Source organism: Cherax quadricarinatus, unplaced genomic scaffold, assembly GCF_038502225.1.
Source record: "Cherax quadricarinatus isolate ZL_2023a unplaced genomic scaffold, ASM3850222v1 Contig75, whole genome shotgun sequence".
Classification (NCBI taxonomy): Eukaryota; Metazoa; Arthropoda; class Malacostraca; order Decapoda; family Parastacidae; genus Cherax; species Cherax quadricarinatus.
This window is the reverse complement of record NW_027195101.1, coordinates 100,001-122,500: the sequence shown is the minus strand read 5'-3', so window position 1 is coordinate 122,500 and position 22,500 is coordinate 100,001. Positions and strand designations below refer to the sequence as shown.

The window sequence follows — 22,500 nt, the reverse complement described above, 5'->3', positions numbered from 1 at the left end:
AGGTTAGGTTAGGTTAGGTTAGGTTAGGTTAGGTTTGGTTAGGTTAGGTTAGGTTAGGTTAGGTTAGGTTAGGTTAGGTTTGGTTAGGTTAGGTTAGGTTAGGTTAGGTTAGGTTTGGTTAGGTTAGGTTAGGTTAGGTTTGGTTAGGTTAGGTTAGGTTAGGTTAGGTTTGGTTAGGTTAGGTTAGGTTAGGTTAGGTTAGGTTAGGTTAGGTTAGGTTAGGTTTGGTTAGGTTAGGTTAGGTTAGGTTAGGTTAGGTTTGGTTAGGTTAGGTTAGGTTAGGTTAGGTTTGGTTAGGTTAGGTTAGGTTAGGTTAGGTTAGGTTAGGTTAGGTTAGGTTAGGTTTGGTTAGGTTAGGTTAGGTCAGGTTAGGTTAGGTTAGGTTTGGTTAGGTTAGGTTAGGTTAGGTTAGGTTAGGTTAGGTTGGGTTAGGTTAGGTTAGGTTAGGTTAGGTTAGGTTAGGTTAGGTTAGGTTAGGTTTGGTTAGGTTAGATTGGGTTAGGTTAGGTTAGGTTAGGTTTGGTTAGGTTAGGTTGGGTTAGGTTAGGTTAGGTTAGGTTAGGTTAGGTTAGGTTAGGTTAGGTTAGGTTACGTTGGGTTAGGTTAGGTTAGGTTAGGTTAGGTTAGGTTAGGTTAGGTTAGGTTAGGTTTGGTTAGGTTAGGTTAGGTTGGGTTAGGTTAGGTTAGGTTAGGTTTGGTTAGGTTAGGTTGGGTTAGGTTAGGTTAGGTTAGGTTAGGTTATTTTAGGTTAGGTTAGGTTAGGTTGGGTTAGGTTAGGTTAGGTTAGGTTAGGTTAGGTTTGGTTAGGTTAGGTTAGGTTAGGTTAGGTTAGGTTAGGTTTGGTTAGGTTAGGTTGGGTTAGGTTAGGTTAGGTTAGGTTAGGTTAGGTTAGGTTAGGTTAGGTTGGGTTAGGTTAGGTTAGGTTAGGTTAGGTTAGTTTAGGTTAGGTTAGGTTAGGTTGGGTTAGGTTAGGTTAGGTTAGGTTAGGTTAGGTTAGGTTACGTTAGGTTAGGTTAGGTTGGGTTAGGTTAGGTTAGGTTGGGTTAGGTTGGGTTAGGTTAGGTTAGGTTAGGTTAGGTTAGGTTGGGTTAGGTTAGATTAGGTTAGGTTAGGTTAGGTTAGGTTAGGTTAGGTTAGGTTAGGTTAGGTTAGGTTAGGTTAGGTTAGGTTGGGTTAGGTTATGTTAGGTTAGGTTAGGTTAGGTTAGGTTAGGTTAGGTTAGGTTAGGTTAGGTTAGGTTGGGTTAGGTTAAGTTGGGTTAGGTTAGGTTAGGTTAGGTTAGGTTAGGTTGGGTTACGTTAGGTTAGGTTAGGTTAGGTTAGGTTAGGTTGGGTTAGGTTAGGTTAGGTTAGGTTGGGTTAGGTTAGATTAGGTTAGGTTAGGTTGGGTTAGGTTAGGTTAGGTTAGGTTAGGTTAGGTTAGGTTAGGTTAGGTTAGGTTGTGTTAGGTTAGGTTAGGTTAGGTTGGGTTAGGTTGGGTTAGGTTGGGTTAGGTTAGGTTGGGTTAGGTTGGGTTAGGTTAGGTTGAGTCAGGTTGGGTTAGGTTGGGTTAGGTTGGGTTAGGTTAAGTTAGGTTAGGTTAGGTTAGGTTGGGTTAGGTTAGGTTAGGTTAGTTTGGGTTAGGTTAGGTTAGGTTATTTTAGGTTGGGTTAGGTTAGGTGGTTAGGTTAGGTTAGGTTAGGTTGGGTTAGGTTAGGTTATGTTAGGTTAGGTTGGGTTAAGTTAGGTTAGGTTAGGTTAGGTTAGGTTAGGTTAGGTTAGGTTGGGTTAGGTTAGGTTAGGTTGGGTTAGGTTAGGTTAGGTTAGGTTAGGTTGGGTTAGGTTAGGTTAGGTTAGGTTGGGTTAGGTTAGGTTAGGTTAGGTTAGGTTGGGTTGGGTTAGGTTAGGTTAGGTTAGGTTAGGTTACGTTAGGTTAGGTTGGGTTAGGTTAGGTTAGGTTAGGTTAGGTTAGGTTAGGTTAGGTTGGGTAAGTTTAGGTTAGGTTAGGTTAATTTAGGTGAGGTTAGGTGAGGTGACGTGAGGTTAGGTTAGGTTAGTTTAGGTTGGGTTAGGTTAGGTTAGGTTGGGTTAGGTTAGGCCAGGTTAGGTTGGGTTAGGTTAGGTTAGGTTAGGTCAGGTTAGGTTGGGTTAGGTTAGGTTAGGTTAGGTTAGATTAGGTTGGGTTAGATTAGGTTGGGTTAGGTTAGGTTAGGTTAGGTTAGGGCAGGTTAGGTTAGGTTAGGTTAGGTTAGGTTAGGTTAGGTTAGGTTGGGTTAGGTTCGTCAGGAAACAGGACAAGTGTTTCCTGACGCGGGTCTTAGTCAAATAATAACCCGCAGCTGCAGCTTTCGGTCACCTGACCGAGCAGAGGCAGGAAGACTGGTGCTTATATAGTACTGGCTACAGTGTTCTTCACCGACCCCAAGGCACGAGGAACTTATTCTCATATCTGTCTATATAGTTCTACGGTTTATCCGTTTTGTCCTTAAATTTGTGTTGATAAGCCACTGGATCGTGACACGTCTACACTAAAAACAAACCCAGATGTTGCATATATTTTTAATTTTCCAGTCATTGTTGTGGATTAATAGATATGTTATACGTTGCAGGGAACTCAGCAGGTTGCCACATCTAGCTGGTACAGAGAGAGACCACCAGCTGGCCCGTATGATACGTGATAAGTTTATGGAAGCTGGGTTTGACACCGCTGACCTTGTTCCTTACGATGTGCTTCTCTCCAGACCCAACCACACCAACCCTAACCTGGTGAGTACACATCATCTCTGTCCTTCCGTCTTCCCTTCAGTCTTCTTCTGTCTCTGCAGTGGAACTACATGATGGAGATATCCAGTTGTTCCGCATGTGTCTGATTCCTCACCTTGTTGGTATTATGTATTATTGGTGCTCGTCAAATAGGTCAACACTAGGAATCGTAGACATCACATGTACAGCTTCTGGGTGTCTTTTTTTGTAGACGTTCCTCCAGCCAGTGACTTTATCAGTACAAGGACACAATGGGAAGACTGTAGATATACAAAAGGTGAGGTAATGAGTCCCTCAGTCTTAGGGATGGTGAAGAGCGCCGTAGTCTTAAAGACTCTGAATCACAGACATGAAGACTGGCGCTCTTGTACTGGCGTCAGGTGAGGGAGGTCCAGCAGACCAAGATATTGTCACTAGTTAGTTTAGTTTAATATGTTTATTATGCACCCCATACCCATCCTGTGGGCGGTAGTCAAAAGATTACAGAGGTACATAATGGGTCCAGGGACTGGGCCTCAAAGTTTTGATAGCTGAGCAAGTTACAGAGGTAATGAATTCACAATTTACAAAGGTAATGAACTCACAATTTACAAAGGTAATGAACTCCAGGTAGGTCTAGTCACAATCATGATAAGTTACAAAGGTATTTACAGATTACAGAGGTACACAATGGGTCCAGGGACCGTGCTCCAAAGTTTTGATGGCTGAACTAGGTACAAGGTAATGAACTCACAAGTTACAAAGGTAATGAACTCATTGTCACTGGTATGTGGGATTCCTCAGTGGAAGTAGGTCATCCCCGAGGGACGGGTCAGTAGTGGAGAAGAAGGTTGTGGAGACGTCCTCTGAGCCAAGTTTACATGATGTTGAAGTGACTGGCAGGTTGTACATAAATGGAATTCAGTACCGACATTCTGCCTCTGGCTGTTTATCAGTCCGAAACAGAAAATCTTGGAGACAGAAGAAGACATAAAGTAGTTTAGGGTGATCAGTCCCTCAGCCTTGATATATCTGCTGGAGACAGTGAAACACTTAAAGAAATATTTTGGCGAGATCAGTCCCTCTCAAGAAAGAATTTAGTCCATCAGTCTTAATGAATATTACAGACCATGACTGATGGACTGGACATTACTAGGCTAATTCCTACCAATCTTCCACCATCTATAACAGATAAATCAAAGCTGAGGGACTGATCACCTCAGACTAGCACTTCGTATCTTCCACGGTCTCTACATTGGACTGATAAACCCACTACATCGACAACTCTCTTTAGAAACCAGTGCTTACCTACGTCCTTTCTAAATCTAAACTTATCTATTTCAGAATCGTTGAATCTGATTCTTACCTGATTCAACATTCTCAGTACTCCATCTACATCACCTTCGTTATGCCCATCATTCACTCACAAACCTCAATGACATTTCCTCTCATTCTACGTCTCTCAAGAGAGTGAAGCTGTAAGAGGCACTTACGCTCCCCTGTCTTCAATAACATTGATTTTCCCCCTATAATCTACCGTGTCCATAATTACTATCGCCTTTGCTCTGTTTCGTAAGCTGAAGTCTAAAATTTTCCTTAATTCATGGTATAGCTCAGACCTGTGCAACACAAGTATCCTCAATATACGTACAATATGCAGACGCAGGTGTTGTTGTTGTTGTCGGACTTGAAAGATATTTGGCTCCAAGTTACTCATTACAGCAACGTGTATTCTATACACATCTTTGTGTGTATACAACTTGACTGATTCTAGACACAGACACACGGGGCAGGAGATAATGATAATAATAATAATAATAATTATTATTTCTACCAGTACATGATGCAACTTACACAGACCATAGCTGACACCTATGACATACTACTATATAGAAAGTTCCTTGTTATGCAGAGTATTTCCCACAAATTAGGTCAATTTTGTGCCCAGGATGCCACCCACACCAGTCACCTAACACCCAGGATGCCACCCACACCAGTCACCTAACACCCAGGATGCCACCCACACCAGTCACCTACCTGGAGGTTACCTGGAGGTTATTCCGGGGATGAACGCCCCCGCGGCCCGGTCCATGACCAGGCCTCCCGATGGATCAGGGCCTGATCAACTAGGCTGTTACTGCTGGCCGCACGCAGTCCAACGTACGAGCCACAGCCCGGCTGATCCGGCACTGACTTTAGGTATCTGTCCAGCTCTCTCTTGAAGGCAGCCAGGGGTTTATTGGCAATTCCCCTAATGCTTGATGGGAGGCTGTTGAACAGTTTTGGGCCCCGGACACTTATGGTGTTTTCTCTTAGTGTACCAATGGCGCCCCTACTTTTTATTGGGGGCATTTTGCATCGCCTGCCCAGTCTTTTACTTTCGTAGGGAGTGATTTCTGTGTGCAGATTTGGGACCATTCCTTCCAAGATTTTCCAAGTGTAGATTATGATATATCTCTCCCTCCTGCGTTCCAACGAGTACAAGTCAAGTGCTTCCAAGCGTTCCCAGTAGTTAAGATGCTTGACAGAACTTATACGTGCAGTAAAGGATCTCTGTACACTCTCTAGATCTGCGATTTCACCTGCTTTGAATGGAGATGTTAATGTACAGCAGTATTCCAACCTAGAGAGAACAAGTGATTTGAAAAGGATCATCATGGGCTTGGCATCTCTCGTTTTGTAAGTTCTCATTATCCATCCTATCATTTTCTTTGCACGTGCGATCGTGGCACTGTTGTGATCCTTGAAAGTGAGATCCTCAGACATTACTATTCCCAGGTCCCTTACATTATTTTTCTGCTGTATTGTATGGCCGGAGTCAGTAGTATACTCTGTTCTAGTTATTATCTCCTCCAGTTTTCCATAACGGAGTAGTTGGAATTTGTCCTCATTGAACATCATATTGTTTACCGTTGCCCACTGGAAAACTTTGTTTATATCTTCTTGGAGGTTAACCGCGTCCTCAGCAGATGACAGCCTCATGCAGATCCTAGTATCATCCGCAAAGGATGATACGGTGCTGTGGTGTATATCTCTGTTTATGTCTGATATGAGGATAAGGAATAAGATGGGGGCGAGTACTGTGCCTTGTGGAACAGAGCTCTTCACTATGGCAGCCTCCGATTTAACTCTGTTGACCACTACTCTTTGTGTTCGATTTGTTAGGAAGTTGAAGATCCATCTCCCCACTTTCCCAGTTATTCCTTTAGCACGTATTTTATGGGCTATTACGCCATGATCGCATTTGTCAAATGCTTTTGCAAAGTCTGTGTATATTACATCTGCATTCTGATTTTCTTCCAGTGCATCCAAGGCCATGTCATAGTGATCCAGTAGTTGTGAGAGGCAAGAGCGACCTGCCCTGAACCCATGTTGCCTAGGATTGTGCAGATTTTGGGAATCCAGGTGATTTGCAGTCCTGCTTCTTAGCACTCTTTCAAAGATTTTTATGATGTGGGACGTCAGAGCTATTGGTCTATAGTTCTTAGCTAATGCTTTGCTGCCACCTTTATGGAGTGGGGCTATATCCGTTGTTTTAAGTGACTGGAATTTCACCCATGTCCAAGCTCCTCCTCCATAGTGTACTTAGGGCACGCGAGAGGGGTTTCTTGCAGTTCTTAATGAAAACAGAGTTCCACGAGTCTGGGCCCGGGGCTGAGTGCATAGGCATGTTGTCAATGGTTCCTGTAAGAGTCATTTAGCTTAAGTTCGATAGTTTCCACTTCCCTGGTCAGCGCCTCCTTTCGTGTATCAGATATTCTAGCACTCCTGAGGAGCTCAGTGACTCTTCGTCGTCTTCTGTAGAGGGAGCGTCTTTTTCTCTCCAGTTTACTCCTGCTCTTCTTCTTTCTTAGGGGAATATGCCTAGAACATGCTTCGGCTACCAGGAAGTTGATTCTTTCAAGGCACTGGTTTGGATCCATGTCATTTAAGACATCTTCCCAACATGTTTCGTTTAGGACATGGTTTCCCTGGTCCCAGTTGATGTTCTTGTTGTTGAAATTGTATTTTGTGAAGACACCTTCACAGGTACATGCATTCTGCTGTTCAGGACCCCTATGCATGTACGTCTGGACTTCGATTAGATTGTGATCGGAATTAGTTGTTTTTGATATTCTTATGTCTCTTATCAGGTCCTCATTATTTGTGAAGATAAGGTCAAGTGTGTTTTCTAGTCTTGTTGGCTCCACTATCTGCTGGCTTAAGGTGTGTTTTTCGCAGAGACTTAGTAGCTCATGTGTGTGTGACCTTTCATCTGCGCTACCTCCGGGGATTGTTTCAGCTATAACATTATTTGCTACATTCTTCCATTTTGTTTGCCTTAGGTTGAAATCACCAAGCAGTAAGATGTTTGGGGATGGAGCTGGAAGGTTTTCCAAACCATTACACCTAACACCCAGGATGCCACCCACACCAGTCCACTAACACCCAGGATGCCATCCACACCAGTCCACTAACACCCAGGATGCCACCCACACCAGTCCACTAACACCCACGATGCCACCCACACCAGTCCACTAACACCCACGATGCCACCCACACCAGTCCACTAACACCCAGGATGCCACCCACACCAGTCCACTAACACCCAGGATGCCACCCACACCAGTCCACTAACACCCAGGATGCCACCCACACCAGTCCACTAACACCCAGGATGCCACCCACACCAGTCCACTAACACCCAGGATGCCACCCACACCAGTCCACTAACACCCAGGATGCCACCTACACCAGTCCACTAACACCCAGGTACCTACTTACTGCTATGGAACAGTAACAGCAGTTGTCTTAAGGAATACGCCCCAACGTTTTTACCCGTACCGGGGATCGACCCCCTGACCTCAACGCGTGAGCCAAGTGCGCTACCAACCCAGCTACGGGACAATAAGTATTGCCAACACACCACCACACAAAGTTCACCTCAAAACAGATCATGCCTCTGCATGATCACATGATGTCGTTGAAGTGTACTGGGTGAGCGAAACGTCTAGAAATAAAGATACCCAGATGTTGGATATGTGGTAAGGTATTACAAAGACCCAAGTGGAAATAAGCCACTTTGACTGGCTTTTTTTTGGGTTATCCTGGGTAATTTACACTATGTATGTTAACTTGACTCATGTGTGCCTAAATTACCCTACTGACTTAATGGTGGAAGACCGTTTTGGTAGGACAAGCATCGAAACAATAAAAAAATAAGTTAAGTGTACGGGAAAAAATCGCCCAGAAATATGGCAACAATTTGGTGTAAGTTTAATTTATGTAGGATAATTATGTTTATTTATCGTAATTACAACGAAAAAAGCGACGACACTATCAGGTTAACACCCCTGCATAAGTAGTACATTGTGTGATAGCTTTTTATAGTCCCTATTCATGTAATTTTATATATATATTTGCGCTAGTTTTATGAAAAAATACTCACTGGCATCCTTGTCAGCGCGGAGGAACACGTGATGTTTGTTTACAAACAATCAGTGTCTCTCTGAGAGCATAATGGGGAGGTTGTCGCTGCTCACGACCGCTCATGGTCACTTGACAACAAGAGACTGGTCTTCAAATCAAATTTTTATTTATTTGTGTAGTATACACACTGTAGTTTACATGTAATAAAGTGTTGCTGAGCAGAAATAAAGCCAGTAGTATGTCTGTGCATTTCGGACAGACTAATTTTAATGCTTTTTAGCCTACTGAAGACTAGAGATAATATAATAATAATATTTATTTCTAGCAGTACATGATACAACTTATACAGACCATAGCTGACACCTATGACATACTACTATATAGAAAATACCTTGTTATGTACAGCATTTCCTGCATATTAGGTCAGTTTTGTTTCAGGATACGACTCGCACCAGTCCACTAACACCCAGGATGCCACCCACACCAGTCCACTAACACCCAGGATGCCACCCACACCAGTCCACTAACACCCAGGATGTGACCCACACCAGTCACCTAACACCCAGGATGCCACCCACACCAGTCACCTAACACCCAGGATGCCACCCACACCAGTCCACTAACACCCAGGATGTGACCCACACCAGTCCACTAACACCCAGGATGCGACCCACACCAGTCGACTAACACCCAGGATGCGACCCACACCAGTCCACTAACACCCAGGATGCGACCCACACCAGTCGACTAACACCCAGGATGTGACCCACACCAGTCCACTAACACCCAGGATGCGACCCACACCAGTCGACTAACACCCAGGTACTCATTATTACTGATGGGTGAACATGGACAACCTGTGCAAGGAAACACCTCCAACGTTTCCACCCTTTCGCCGGGAACCGAACCCGGACCTTCACCGTGTATAGCGAGAGCTTTTACCACCAGGCCACCGTCCACCATACGAACATAAGAATGGAGGAACACTGCAGAAGGCCTACTGGCCCAGACAATTTTAAGCACATATATTCTTACACACTTAAAACAGTACATTTTACAACAGCACAGATTTAAGTGTAGATTAATACTTTAAACTGATTCAAAGATCTTAATTGGGATTTCTTAAGCAGTTTCAAAGTGGCCCTATGATCCAGGTTGTGGAAAGATTAAGAGACAGTGAAGCAACAGGATCAGTTGGACGAATTGGTTTGTGTTTGGTCTAGCAAAGTGTTGGTGTAGTTAAGTTTGGGACATGAGTTGACTTTTAATTATAAATCTAAATTGATTGGCAGACAAGGGATCTTTAGCTGATTCATTCAGTGAGTTCCAGATCTTGGGCCCATTATGTGTATTGGATGGTTAAAATCTCTCTCTCTCTCTCTCTCTCTCTCTCTCTCTCTCTCTCTCTCTCTCTCTCTCTCTCTCTCTCTCTCTCTCTCTCTCTCTCTCTCTCTCTCTCTCTCTCTCTCTCTCTCTCTCTCTCTCTCCTCTCTCTCTCTCTCTCTCTCTCTCTCTCTCTCTCTCTCTCTCTCTCTCTCTCTCTCTCTCTCTCTCTCTATATATATATATATATATATATATATATATATAGAGAGAGAGAGAGAGAGAGAGAGAGAGAGAGATTTTAACCATCCAAAAAGTTGAGAAAGTTGTATCAAGCAAGTCCATGGTTGACAGAAATGTAATTGAATCTTGTTTCATAAAAATCAGTTTTGAAAATAATATGAATATTTCCTTAGGTTTATATAAATTAGATTAATTTATAATTAATAATATTTGGTTAGAGTTTAATGATACACGGTGACGTGTACTTAGCTCTGTGAAGACCTGTTTGTGTGCTCTTGAGTGGTGACCTGTACTTTGAGTGCTGACCTATACTTAACTCTGTGAAGAAGTGTCTTGTTTGCTCCCGTGGACTGAACCAGGCCCGGTGGCCTGGTGGCTAAAGCTCCCGCTTAACACACGGAGGGCCCGGGTTCGATTCCCGGCGGGTGGAAACATTTCGACACGTTTCCTTACACCTGTTGTCCTGTTCACCTAGCAGCAAATAGGTACCTGGGTGTTAGTCGACTGGTGTGGGTCGCATCCTGGGGGACAAGATTAAGGACCCCAATGGAAATAAGTTAGACAGTCCTCGATGACGCACTGACTTTCTTGGGTTATCCTGGGTGGCTAACCCTCCGGGGTTAAAAATCCGAACTAAATCTTATCTTATCTTATCTTATATATATATATATATATATATATATATATATATATATATATATATATATATATATATATATATATGTTATTGTAACCACGAACGAGTGGTATTGAGGTCTCTTAGTTGTCTTAATGATAACCATGACTTTTAAAGAGATGGAGGGGTAAGCCAGGGGAAGGTCTCGCTCAGATGACCAAAGGTCCCAGCTGCGGGTCATAATATAACTAAGACCCGTGTCAGGAAACACTTGTCCTGTTTCCTGACAAACCTTACTTACTCTGATATAAGCCAGAGTACTTGGATTTTTATCCTGGGTTAGACTCTCCTGGGTTATTAAACACAAGAAATGTAGGGCAAATATAACTGATATTACTTAATTACAAATTGTAATTAAGTAATATCAGCTGATACACTCTAAAGCTTACTTAATATTATACCTGGAGTTTACCTGGAGAGAGTTTCGGGGGTCAACGCCCCCGCGGCCCGGTCTGTGACCAGGCCTCCTGGTGGATCAGAGCCTGATCAACCAGGCTGTTGCTGCTGGCTGCACGCAAACCAACGTACGAGCCACAGCCCGGCTGATCAGGAACTGACTTTAGGTGCTTGTCCAGTGCCAACTTGAAGACTGCCAGGGGTCTGTTGGTAATCCCCCTTATGTATGCTGGGAGGCAGTTGAACAGTCTCGGGCCCCTGACACTTATTGTATGGTCTCTTAACGTGCTAGTGACACCCCTGCTTTTCATTGGGGGGATGGTGCATCGTCTGCCAAGTCTTTTGCTTTCGTAGTGAGTGATTTTCGTGTGCAAGTTCGGTACTAGTCCCTCTAGGATTTTCCAGGTGTATATAATCATGTATCTCTCCCTCCTGCGTTCCAGGGAATACAGGTTTAGAAACCTCAAGCGCTCCCAGTAATTGAGCGCATCCTGAAATTGAAATTGATATTCAATGTAAAGTTTGCTTTACCGTCATGTTGACTGCTTTGAGGGGACTTGAGCTAGAGTTCGCCACGGCTATCCAAGCTGGAGATTCGTCTGTAAACACTTGCATTTGTGGACACAGTGGTGGCCTATGCTAACCTTCCTATGGTGTAGAAATATACCTAATTAGATGAATCTCATTGTAGCTAGCTGGTCCAGTGGCTAACACGACGGTCTGGAGTTTTGTGACTCTCTGACCGCGAGTTCAAACCCCACCCGTGGTATGGTTTGCTTTACCAAGTGTGTGATTTGCAGGTGACTCTTGAAGACGGTGAGGGTCGAGTGGTGTTCAGCAGCGCCTACAAGGAGAAGCTACTGCTGGAGGAGGAGGATCAACCGGACTCAGTCCATGCTTTTAATGGTTTCACTCCAGCAGGTGTGTGTTGGTGGTGGTGGTGTAGCTGGAGTGGTTGCTGGAACAGTTGTTGTGGTGCTGGAACAGTTGGCGTGGTTGCTGGAACGTTGGTGTAGCTGGAGTGGTTGCTGGAACAGTTGGCGTGCTTGCTGGAACGGTGGTGTAGCTGGAGTGGTTGCTGGAACAGTTGGCGTGGTTGCTGGAACGGTGGTGTAGCTGGAGTGGTTGCTGGAACGGTGGTGCAGCTGAAGTGGTTACTGGAACAATTGTTGTGGTTGCTGGAACAGTGGTGCAGCTGGTGTAGTTGCTGGAACAGTTGATGGTGCAGCTGGAGTGATTGCTGGAACGGTGGTGCAGCTGGTGTAGTTGCTGGAACAGTTGGTGGAGCAGCTGGAGTGGTTGCTGGAACGGCTAGAGTGGTTGGGGGAAGAGTTGGTGTGGTTGTTGGACTAATATTCCATAAGATCACAGTAAACAGTTGCTATCACAGTAGGCACAACAACCACTGTGAAAAATATGGTGAAATCCCAAGACCTTTCGTGATTTTTTACATTATCAAGGACCAGTCCCTTGATAATTTTAGTTGCATTAATGTGTAACTTGTGGCGACCTGAGTGTTACTAGAGTCGTCAGTGTTACTCTGTATCCTGGTGGTTAACATTAGCCTTCATGGATAGTCTGTGGGAGATGTGAGGGCTCATGGATAGTCTGTGGGAGATGTGAAGGGTCATGGATAGTCTGTGGGAGATGTGAAGGGTCATGGATAGTCTGTGGGAGATGTGAAGGTTCATGGAGAGTCTGTGGGAGATGTGAAGGGTCATGGATAGTCTGTGGGAGATGTGAAGGGTCATGGATAGTCTGTGGGAGATGTGAAGGGTCATGGATAGTCTGTGAGAGATGTGGAGGTTCATGGATAGTCTGTGGGAGATGTGAAGGTTCATGGAGAGTCTGTGGGAGATGTGAAGGGTCATGGATAGTCTGTGAGAGATGTGGAGGTTCATGGATAGTCTGTGGGAGATGTGAAGGGTCATGGATAGTCTGTGAGAGATGTGAAGGGTCATGGATAGTCTGTGGGAGATGGGAAGGGTCATGGATAGTCTGTGGGAGATGTGAAGGGTCATGGATAGTCTGTGGGAGATGTGAAGGGTCATGGATAGTCTGTGGGAGATGTGAAGGGTCATGGATAGTCTGTGGGAGATGTGAAGGGTCATGGATAGTCTGTGGGAGATGTGAAGAGTCATGGATAGTCTGTGGGAGATGTGAAGGGTCATGGATAGTCTGTGGGAGATGTGAAGGGTCATGGATAGTCTGTGGGAGATGTGAAGGGTCATGGATAGTCTGTGGGAGATGTGAAGGGTCATGGATAGTCTGTGGGAGATGTGAAGGGTCATGGATAGTCTGTGAGAGATGTGAAGATTCATGGGTAGTCTGTGGGAGATGTGAAGGGTCATGGATAGTCTGTGGGAGATGTGAAGATTCATGGATAGTCTGTGGGAGATGTGAAGGGTCATGGATAGTCTATGGGAGATGTGAAGATTCATGGGTAGTCTGTGAGAGATGTGAAGGGTCATGGATAGTCTATGGGAGATGTGAAGATTCATGGGTAGTCTGTGAGAGATGTGAAGGGTCATGGATAGTCTGTGGGAGATGTGAAGATTCATGGGTAGTCTGTGGGAGATGTGGAGGTACATGGATAGTCTGTGGGAGATGTAGAGGTTCATGGATAGTCTGTGGGAGATGTGAAGGGTCGTGGATAGTCTGTGGGAGATGTGGAGGTTCATGGATAGTCTGTGGGAGATGTGAAGGGTCATGGATAGTCTGTGGGAGATGTGGAGGTTCATGGATAGTCTGTGGGAGATGTGAAGGGTCATGGATAGTCTGTGGGAGATGTGAAGGGTCATGGATAGTCTGTGGGAGATGTGGAGGTTCATGGATAGTCTGTGGGAGATGTGAAGGGTCATGGATAGTCTGTGGGAGATGTGAAGGGTCATGGATAGTCTGTGGGAGATGTGAAGGGTCATGGATAGTCTGTGGGAGATGTAAAGATTCATGGGTAGTCTGTGGGAGATGTGGAGGTTCATGGATATTCTGTGGGAGATGTGGAGGTTCATGGATAGTCTGTGGGAGATGTGAAGGGTCATGGATAGTCTGTGGAAGATGTGAAGGGTCATGGATAGTCTGTGGGAGATGTGAAGGGTCATGGATAGTCTGTGGGAGATGTGAAGGGTCATGGATAGTCTGTGGGAGATGTGAAGGTTCATGGAGAGTCTGTGGGAGATGTGAAGGGTCATGGATAGTCTGTGGGAGATGTGAAGGGTCATGGATAGTCTGTGGGAGATGTGAAGGGTCATGGATAGTCTGTGAGAGATGTGGAGGTTCATGGATAGTCTGTGGGAGATGTGAAGGTTCATGGAGAGTCTGTGGGAGATGTGAAGGGTCATGGATAGTCTGTGAGAGATGTGGAGGTTCATGGATAGTCTGTGGGAGATGTGAAGGGTCATGGATAGTCTGTGAGAGATGTGAAGGGTCATGGATAGTCTGTGGGAGATGTGAAGGGTCATGGATAGTCTGTGGGAGATGTGAAGGGTCATGGATAGTCTGTGGGAGATGTGAAGGGTCATGGATAGTCTGTGGGAGATGTGAAGGGTCATGGATAGTCTGTGGGAGATGTGAAGGGTCATGGATAGTCTGTGGGAGATGTGAAGAGTCATGGATAGTCTGTGGGAGATGTGAAGGGTCTTGGATAGTCTGTGGGAGATGTGAAGAGTCATGGATAGTCTGTGGGAGATGTGAAGGGTCATGGATAGTCTGTGGGAGATGTGAAGGGTCATGGATAGTCTGTGGGAGATGTGAAGGGTCATGGATAGTCTGTGGGAGATGTGAAGGGTCATGGATAGTCTGTGGGAGATGTGAAGGGTCATGGATAGTCTGTGAGAGATGTGAAGATTCATGGGTAGTCTGTGGGAGATGTGAAGGGTCATGGATAGTCTGTGGGAGATGTGAAGGGTCATGGATAGTCTGTGGGAGATGTGAAGGGTCATGGATAGTCTATGGGAGATGTGAAGATTCATGGGTAGTCTGTGAGAGATGTGAAGGGTCATGGATAGTCTGTGGGAGATGTGAAGATTCATGGGTAGTCTGTGGGAGATGTGGAGGTTCATGGATAGTCTGTGGGAGATGTGGAGGTTCATGGATAGTCTGTGGGAGATGTGAAGGGTCGTGGATAGTCTGTGGGAGATGTGGAGGTTCATGGATAGTCTGTGGGAGATGTGAAGGGTCATGGATAGTCTGTGGGAGATGTGGAGGTTCATGGATAGTCTGTGGGAGATGTGAAGGGTCATGGATAGTCTGTGGGAGATGTGAAGGGTCATGGATAGTCTGTGGGAGATGTGGAGGTTCATGGATAGTCTGTGGGAGATGTGAAGGGTCATGGATAGTCTGTGGGAGATGTGAAGGGTCATGGATAGTCTGTGGGAGATGTGAAGGGTCATGGATAGTCTGTGGGAGATGTAAAGATTCATGGGTAGTCTGTGGGAGATGTGGAGGTTCATGGATAGTCTGTGGGAGATGTGGAGGTTCATGGATAGTCTGTGGGAGATGTGAAGGGTCATGGATAGTCTGTGGAAGATGTGAAGGGTCATGGATAGTCTGTGGGAGATGTGAAGGGTCATTGATACTCTGTGGGAGATGTGAAGGGTCATGGAGAGTCTGTGGGAGATGTGAAGGGTCATGGATAGTCCGTGGGAGATGTGGAGGTTCATGGATAGTCTGTGGGAGATGTGAAGGGTCATGGATAGTCTGTGGGAGATGTGAAGGGTCATGGAGAGTCTGTGGGAGATGTGAAGATTCATGGGTAGTCTGTGGGAGATGTGAAGGGTCATGGATAGTCTGTGGGAGATGTGAAGGGTCATGGAGAGTCTGTGGGAGATGTGAAGATTCATGGGTAGTCTGTGGGAGATGTGAAGGGTCATGGATAGTCTTTGACAGATATAAAAGGTCCTGTTGTAACCCATGGCAGGGAGGCCTTGTTGTTCAGAATACAGAAATGTATTGTGTATTGTGGTGTGTTGCGTGCAGGAGAGGTGCGTACAGAGTCTGGTCGAGGGCTGGTGTACGCCAACTACGCCAGAGTGGAGGACTTCGACAGACTGGAAGAACTCAACGTCAGCGTCAGAGGCTGCGTCGTTATCGCTCGTTATGGCAAGATCTTCAGAGGGAACAAGGTGAGAAGGTCCTCTGGGAGGTTGGTAGAGCTGGTGTGTGCTCTCTTTCTCTCTTGCTCTCTCTCTCTCTCTCTCTCTCTCTCTCTCTCTCTCTCTCTCTCTCTCTCTCTCTCTCTCTCTCTCTCTCTCTCTCGTTCAAGGTTAGGGTTCCTATCTTTATTTACAAGCTAAGGGCTGTTACCTACATCAGCTCATTTAATTAAAAGCATTTTTATTGTTATGAGACATGCAAATAAGGAACAGGATGAATTGAGAGCCATCTGTGGGCCATCTGTGTGGCAGAGAATGACGTTGGGGCCATCTGTGGTCCAGCTGTGTGGCAGAGGATGACGCTGGAACCATCCGTGGGCCAGCTGTATGGCAGAGGATGACGTTGGGGCCATCTGTAATCCAGCTGTGTGGCAGAGGATGACGTTCGAACCATCTGTGGTCCAGCTGTGTAGCAGAGGATGACGTTGGAGCCATCTGTGGGCCAGCAATTTAATGTGATCAATTGACTTTATATCGTTAATGTCATTATGCAGAACGCGTTCCAGACGCGAATCATCCTGGGAATAAATGATCTCAGATGTAGTGATGTTTTGGATGTTCTCTCTCTTTCTCTCTCTCTCTCTCTTTATGGTTAAAAAATCCAAACAAATCCTATCTTAAACACCTACATAAACCATCTGTCACAGATTACAGCCATCTGTGGTTTACCCACAGCTGGTGCATGCAGAGAAGCGAGGCGCCATAGGCTTGATTCTCTTCTCAGACCCCAACGATGTGGCTCTTGAAGGACAGGAGAAGGAGGCCGTGTACCCCAATACCTGGTGGCTCCCCGGGTCAGGCATAGAGCGAGGGTCCACCTTCCTCATTAGTGGCGACCCTCTGACTCCTGGCTGGCCTTCCACAGGTAGGTAACTGCTGTACATGTGCAACGTTTCGTGGTGTGGTGAACAACACAGTGGTTTCACCAGTCCAATACGAAGAAGAATGGTGAAGAGCAAAAGGAGTTTGAGGTAAACAGTCCATCTGCCTTAAGGTACACCTGTGTCCACCAGAGGGACTCCAACGGGACATTGATGAATTAGAATGAGACACAGCTCGTCCTCACGGAACAAGATCATAGACGTTACTGGGAACTGCAGCATTTTAACAGCATAAATAAGCATCATAGTCAACCAGGCACATCACCACCGACCTAACAACACTGGAGTCACCTAATCACACTGTCTACCAGTCCTCATCCCAATATGTTATTCTTCAGGTCACTGTGTGTACTCACACTCCACTTTCCACCTATATAATAATAATAATAATAATAATAATAATAATAATAATAATAATAATAATAACAATAATTTGATTTTATCATCAATAATAATTACTTTTAATAGTTATCAACGACCATATATAACAATTACTGTTATTTGTAATTATTTTGACAAGCTCTAAGTCCATTTTAAGGCCTACAGCTGATTAATATTCTCCATGTATATTCCCCCACAGCTCAGGCCTACAGGCTTAAGATTGAGGATATTGACTTGCATAAGATTCCCTGCCAGCCTATTGGTTACGACGACGCCCGTGTTATACTTGGGTAAGTAGTGGGTATAGGTGGATGAATGTGGGTGTTGGTGGATGTGGATGTTGGTGGTGGGTACATGAATATGGGTAGGTGACGAACATAGGTGGTGGTGGGTGCATGGATGAATGTGGGTGCTGGTGGGTGGGTGGATGAACATGCCTGGGTCATGGACATGTATTGGGACAGATCCTTTATTAACCTTGTAGAGGTCACAGGTCATGGCCATATACTGGGACTGATCCTTTATCAGCCTTGTAGAGGTCACAGGTGTGGATAATTCCTTTTCTCCAACCCCCGGTGGAGTGTCAACACCCCCCTCTGAAGGGGGCCGTGACTCCCTCACAAGGGGGTTGCGACCTTCCTTCTATGGGCTCATACTAGGCATCTCCTCATTAAAACCACCTATCGTACTCACAAAAACCATTTTAATTCTCTACTTCTGTCTTCCAGGAAGATCGGTGGTACTCCAGCCCCCAGTGACGCCTGGAAGGGTGGTCTGGCAGGCGTGGAGTACAACCTCGGACCGGAGCTCAAGAATCAGTTCTCCTCATACATACTGAGACTAAGCACTCACAATGTGTTTCAAGTCTACCGTTCTTACAACGTCATTGGCACCATTAGAGGGAAAATAGAGCCAGGTGAGGCGGGCTTCAGAGAGGATGGGAAACAAGAAATGAATGAGGAATGGAGAGGTATCTTGAAGAGGCATCTTCCACATGTGTTTAGCTTATCAGAGGAAAATGGTAGTAGATCAGAGGAAGAATGAGGCAATCAGTCCCTCAGATTGGAGTCGATGTAATCAGTCCTTCAATCTTGATAAGAATACAGCATATGCGTGAAGAAGTGGCTTATATACTGTAGACAGGTGAGGTGAAGCAGTTGTAGACAGCGTCACCTTGGATAAATCCACAGGTGGAAGTAGGTCATGACTCTAGGTTAGATCATACTGACAGGAACGTAGATAAATAGTTCGCAGAACCCACAAGCTGATAAATTAGACACACGCACAACACCTGGGTATCTTTGCACCTGGAGTGGGTGCCGGGGGTCAACGCCCCCGTGGACCGATCCATGACCATCATCAGCCCATAGTTATACCCTTCGGTGGTATGGTACATTACATGTTATCATACTTTCCAGACCGCTACATAATGATCGGGAATCACCGTGATTCCTGGGTCTACGGTGCCAGTGACCCATCTAGTGGCACTGCCCAGATGCTGGAGACTGCGCGTGCTTTCGGTCAACTCATCAGCAGTGTGGGTGAGTTACAACAAATACTGATAGTATTAGCTTATATTTTTATCATTATGTGTGGATAAGAATAATCTTTACGTACGTTTAATTGTTCATACCTTAACCTCTGGTTGATAAGACACATGAGTAGCAGTTAGGTACCTTTCTTCCGGAACGTTTCTCCTACACAGCCAGCGTCTTCAGTCGAGTCAAGAAGAGTCAGCATAATCAGTAGAGATGTACAGTCCCTCAGCCATAATTTATGTACTCTGTCATAAATATTCTTCTTTTCCCCGAGGTTGGCGACCACGACGGACTCTTGTCTTCTGTAGTTGGGGCGCGGAAGAGTACGGTCTTATTGGATCCACGGAGTGGGTGGAGGTAAGATGTACTCTAGTGGGTGGAGGTAAGATGTACTCTAGTGGGTGGAGATAAGATGTACTCCAGTGGGTGGAGGTAAGATGTACTTCAGTGGGTGGAGGTAAGATGTACTCTAGTGGGGTAAGAGACTCCAGTGGGTGGAGGTAAGATGTACTTCAGTGGGTGGAGGTAAGATGTACTCCATTGGGTGGAGGTAAGATGTACTCCAGTGGGTGGAGGTAAGATGTACTTCAGTGGGTGGAGGTAAGATGTACTCCATTGGGTGGAGGTAAGATGTACTCTAGTGGGTGGAGATAAGATGTACTCCAGTGGGTGGAGGTAAGATGTACTTCAGTGGGTGGAGGTAAGATGTACTCCATTGGGTGGAGGTAAGATGTACTCCATTGGGTGGAGGTAAGATGTACTCCAGTGGGTGGAGGTAAGATGTACTCTAGTGGGTGGAGGTAAGATGTACTCCAGTGGGTGGAAGTAAGATATACTCCAGTGGGTGGAAGTAAGATATACTCCAGTGGGTGGAAGTAAGATATACTCCAGTGGGTGGAAGTAAGATATACTCCAGTGGGTGGAAGTAAGATATACTCCAGTGGGTGGAAGTAAGATATACTCCAGTGGGTGGAAGTAAGATATACTCCAGTGGGTGGAAGTAAGATATACTCCAGTGGGTGGAAGTAAGATATACTCCAGTGGGTGGAAGTAAGATATACTCCAGTGGGTGGAAGTAAGATGTACTCCAGTAGGTGGAAGTAAGATATACTCCAGTGGGTGGAAGTAAGATATACTCCAGTAGGTGGAAGTAAGATATACTCCAGTGGGTGGAAGTAAGATATACTCCAGTAGGTGGAGGTAAGATATACTCCAGTGGGTGGAAGTAAGATATACTCCAGTAGGTGGAAGTAAGATGTACTCCAGTAGGTGGAAGTAAGATATACTCCAGTGGGTGGAAGTAAGATATACTCCAGTAGGTGGAAGTAAGATATACTCCAGTGGGTGGAAGTAAGATATACTCCAGTAGGTGGAAGTAAGATATACTCCAGTGGGTGGAGGTAAGATATACTCCTGTAGGTGGAGGTAAGATATACTCCAGTAGGTGGAGGTAAGATATACTCCAGTAGGTGGAGGTAAGATATACTCCAGTAGGTGGAAGTAAGATATACTCCAGTAGGTGGAGGTAAGATATACTCCAGTAGGTGGAAGTAAGATATACTCCAGTAGGTGGAGGTAAGATGTACTCCAGTAGGTGGAGGTAAGATATACTCCAGTAGGTGGAAGTAAGATATACTCCAGTAGGTGGAGGTAAGATATACTCCAGTAGGTGGAGGTAAGATATACTCCAGTAGGTGGAGGTAAGATATACTCCAGTAGGTGGAGGTAAGATATACTCCAGTAGGTGGAAGTAAGATATACTCCAGTAGGTGGAGGTAAGATATACTCCAGTAGGTGGAAGTAAGATATACTCCAGTAGGTGGAAGTAAGATATACTCCAGTAGGTGGAGGTAAGATATACTCCAGTAGGTGGAGGTAAGATATACTCCAGTAGGTGGAGGTAAGATATACTCCAGTAGGTGGAAGTAAGATATACTCCAGTAGGTGGAGGTAAGATATACTCCAGTAGGTGGAGGTAAGATATACTCCAGTAGGTGGAGGTAAGATATACTCCAGTAGGTGGAGGTAAGATATACTCCAGTAGGTGGAAGTAAGATATACTCCAGTAGGTGGAGGTAAGATATACTCCAGTAGGTGGAAGTAAGATATACTCCAGTAGGTGGAAGTAAGATATACTCCTGTAGGTGGAAGTAAGATATACTCCAGTAGGTGGAAGTAAGATATACTCCAGTAGGTGGAAGTAAGATGTACTCCAGTAGGTGGAGGTAAGATATACTCCAGTAGGTGGAAGTAAGATATACTCCAGTAGGTGGAAGTAAGATATACTCCTGTAGGTGGAAGTAAGATATACTCCAGTAGGTGGAAGTAAGATATACTCCTGTAGGTGGAAGTAAGATATACTCCTGTAGGTGGAAGTAAGATATACTCCAGTAGGTGGAAGTAAGATATACTCCTGTAGGTGGAAGTAAGATATACTCCAGTAGGTGGAAGTAAGATATACTCCTGTAGGTGGAAGTAAGATATACTCCAGTAGGTGGAAGTAAGATATACTCCTGTAGGTGGAAGTAAGATATACTCCAGTAGGTGGAAGTAAGATATACTCCTGTAGGTGGAAGTAAGATATACTCCTGTAGGTGGAAGTAAGATATACTCCAGTAGGTGGAAGTAAGATATACTCCAGTAGGTGGAAGTAAGATATACTCCAGTAGGTGGAAGTAAGATATACTCCAGTAGGTGGAAGTAAGATATACTCCAGTAGGTGGAAGTAAGATATACTCCAGTAGGTGGAAGTAAGATATACTCCAGTAGGTGGAAGTAAGATATACTCCAGTAGGTGGAAGTAAGATATACTCCAGTAGGTGGAAGTAAGATATACTCCAGTAGGTGGAGGTAAGATATACTCCAGTAGGTGGAAGTAAGATATACTCCTGTGGGTGGATTTCAACCACATTAAGATCCGTCTTAACGTAACTCCCCATGTGTTAACACGAGTCGACATGTCTTAATACGACTCAACATGTCTTAATATGACACTACATGTCTTAATACGAGTCGACATGTCTTAATACCAGTCGACATGTCTAAAGAGAGCTATGTATTTCAGGAACACGTGAACAAACTACAAGAGAGAGCAGTGATGTACCTCAACACTGACACCTGTGCTGCTGGACCTATCATCAACGTACCCAGTAGTCCCCTTCTCTGGGACCCTCTTACCACGATAATGAAATTGGTAACTCTCTGTTTATCTGCCTGTGTGCCTACCTGCCTGTCTACCTATCTACCTGTGTACCTACCTGCCTGTCTACCTATCTACCTGTGTACCTACCTGCCTGTCTACCTACCTGCCTGTCTACTTGCCTGCCTGTGTACCTACCTGCTTGTTCACTTGCCTGCCTATGTATCTACCTGCCTGTGTACCTACCTGCTTGTGTAACTGCCAGCCTGTGTGCCTACCTGCCTGTGTACCTGCCTGCCTGTGTGCCTACCTGCCTGTGTACCTACCTGCCTGTGTACCTGCCTGCCTATGTACCTACCTGCCTGTGTACCTACCTGCCTGTGTACTTGCCTGCCTGTCTACCTGCCTGTCCAGCTACTTGCCTGTGTACCTGTCTGCCTGCCTGCCTGTGTACCTACCTGCTTGTGTTCCTACCTGCCTGTGTACCTGCCTGCCTGTGTACCTACCTGCCTGTGTACCTACCTGCCTGTGTACCTACCTGCCTGTCTGCCTGCCTGCCTGCCTGCCTGCCTGCCTGCCTGCCTGCCTGCCTGTCTACCTATCTGCCTGTGTACCTACCTGCCTGTGTACCTACCTGCCTG

General features: G+C 45.4%; 1 protein-coding gene across 2 annotated transcripts in view; it reads left to right on the top strand.

The window, feature by feature from the left end:
- The window catches only part of LOC128700994 (N-acetylated-alpha-linked acidic dipeptidase 2), a 47,388-nt gene that overhangs the window by 11,442 nt on the left and 13,446 nt on the right, over nt 1-22,500 (top strand). For both annotated transcript variants that reach the window (XM_053794538.2, XM_053794539.2), the window contains exons 4-12: nt 2,588-2,744; nt 11,568-11,688; nt 15,745-15,890; nt 16,596-16,785; nt 17,382-17,472; nt 17,911-18,098; nt 18,601-18,723; nt 18,995-19,077; nt 21,785-21,913. In XM_053794538.2, coding sequence (XP_053650513.2) covers nt 2,588-2,744; nt 11,568-11,688; nt 15,745-15,890; nt 16,596-16,785; nt 17,382-17,472; nt 17,911-18,098; nt 18,601-18,723; nt 18,995-19,077; nt 21,785-21,913 — 1,228 coding nt within the window. The remainder of the gene's footprint in view (nt 1-2,587; nt 2,745-11,567; nt 11,689-15,744; nt 15,891-16,595; nt 16,786-17,381; nt 17,473-17,910; nt 18,099-18,600; nt 18,724-18,994; nt 19,078-21,784; nt 21,914-22,500) is intronic.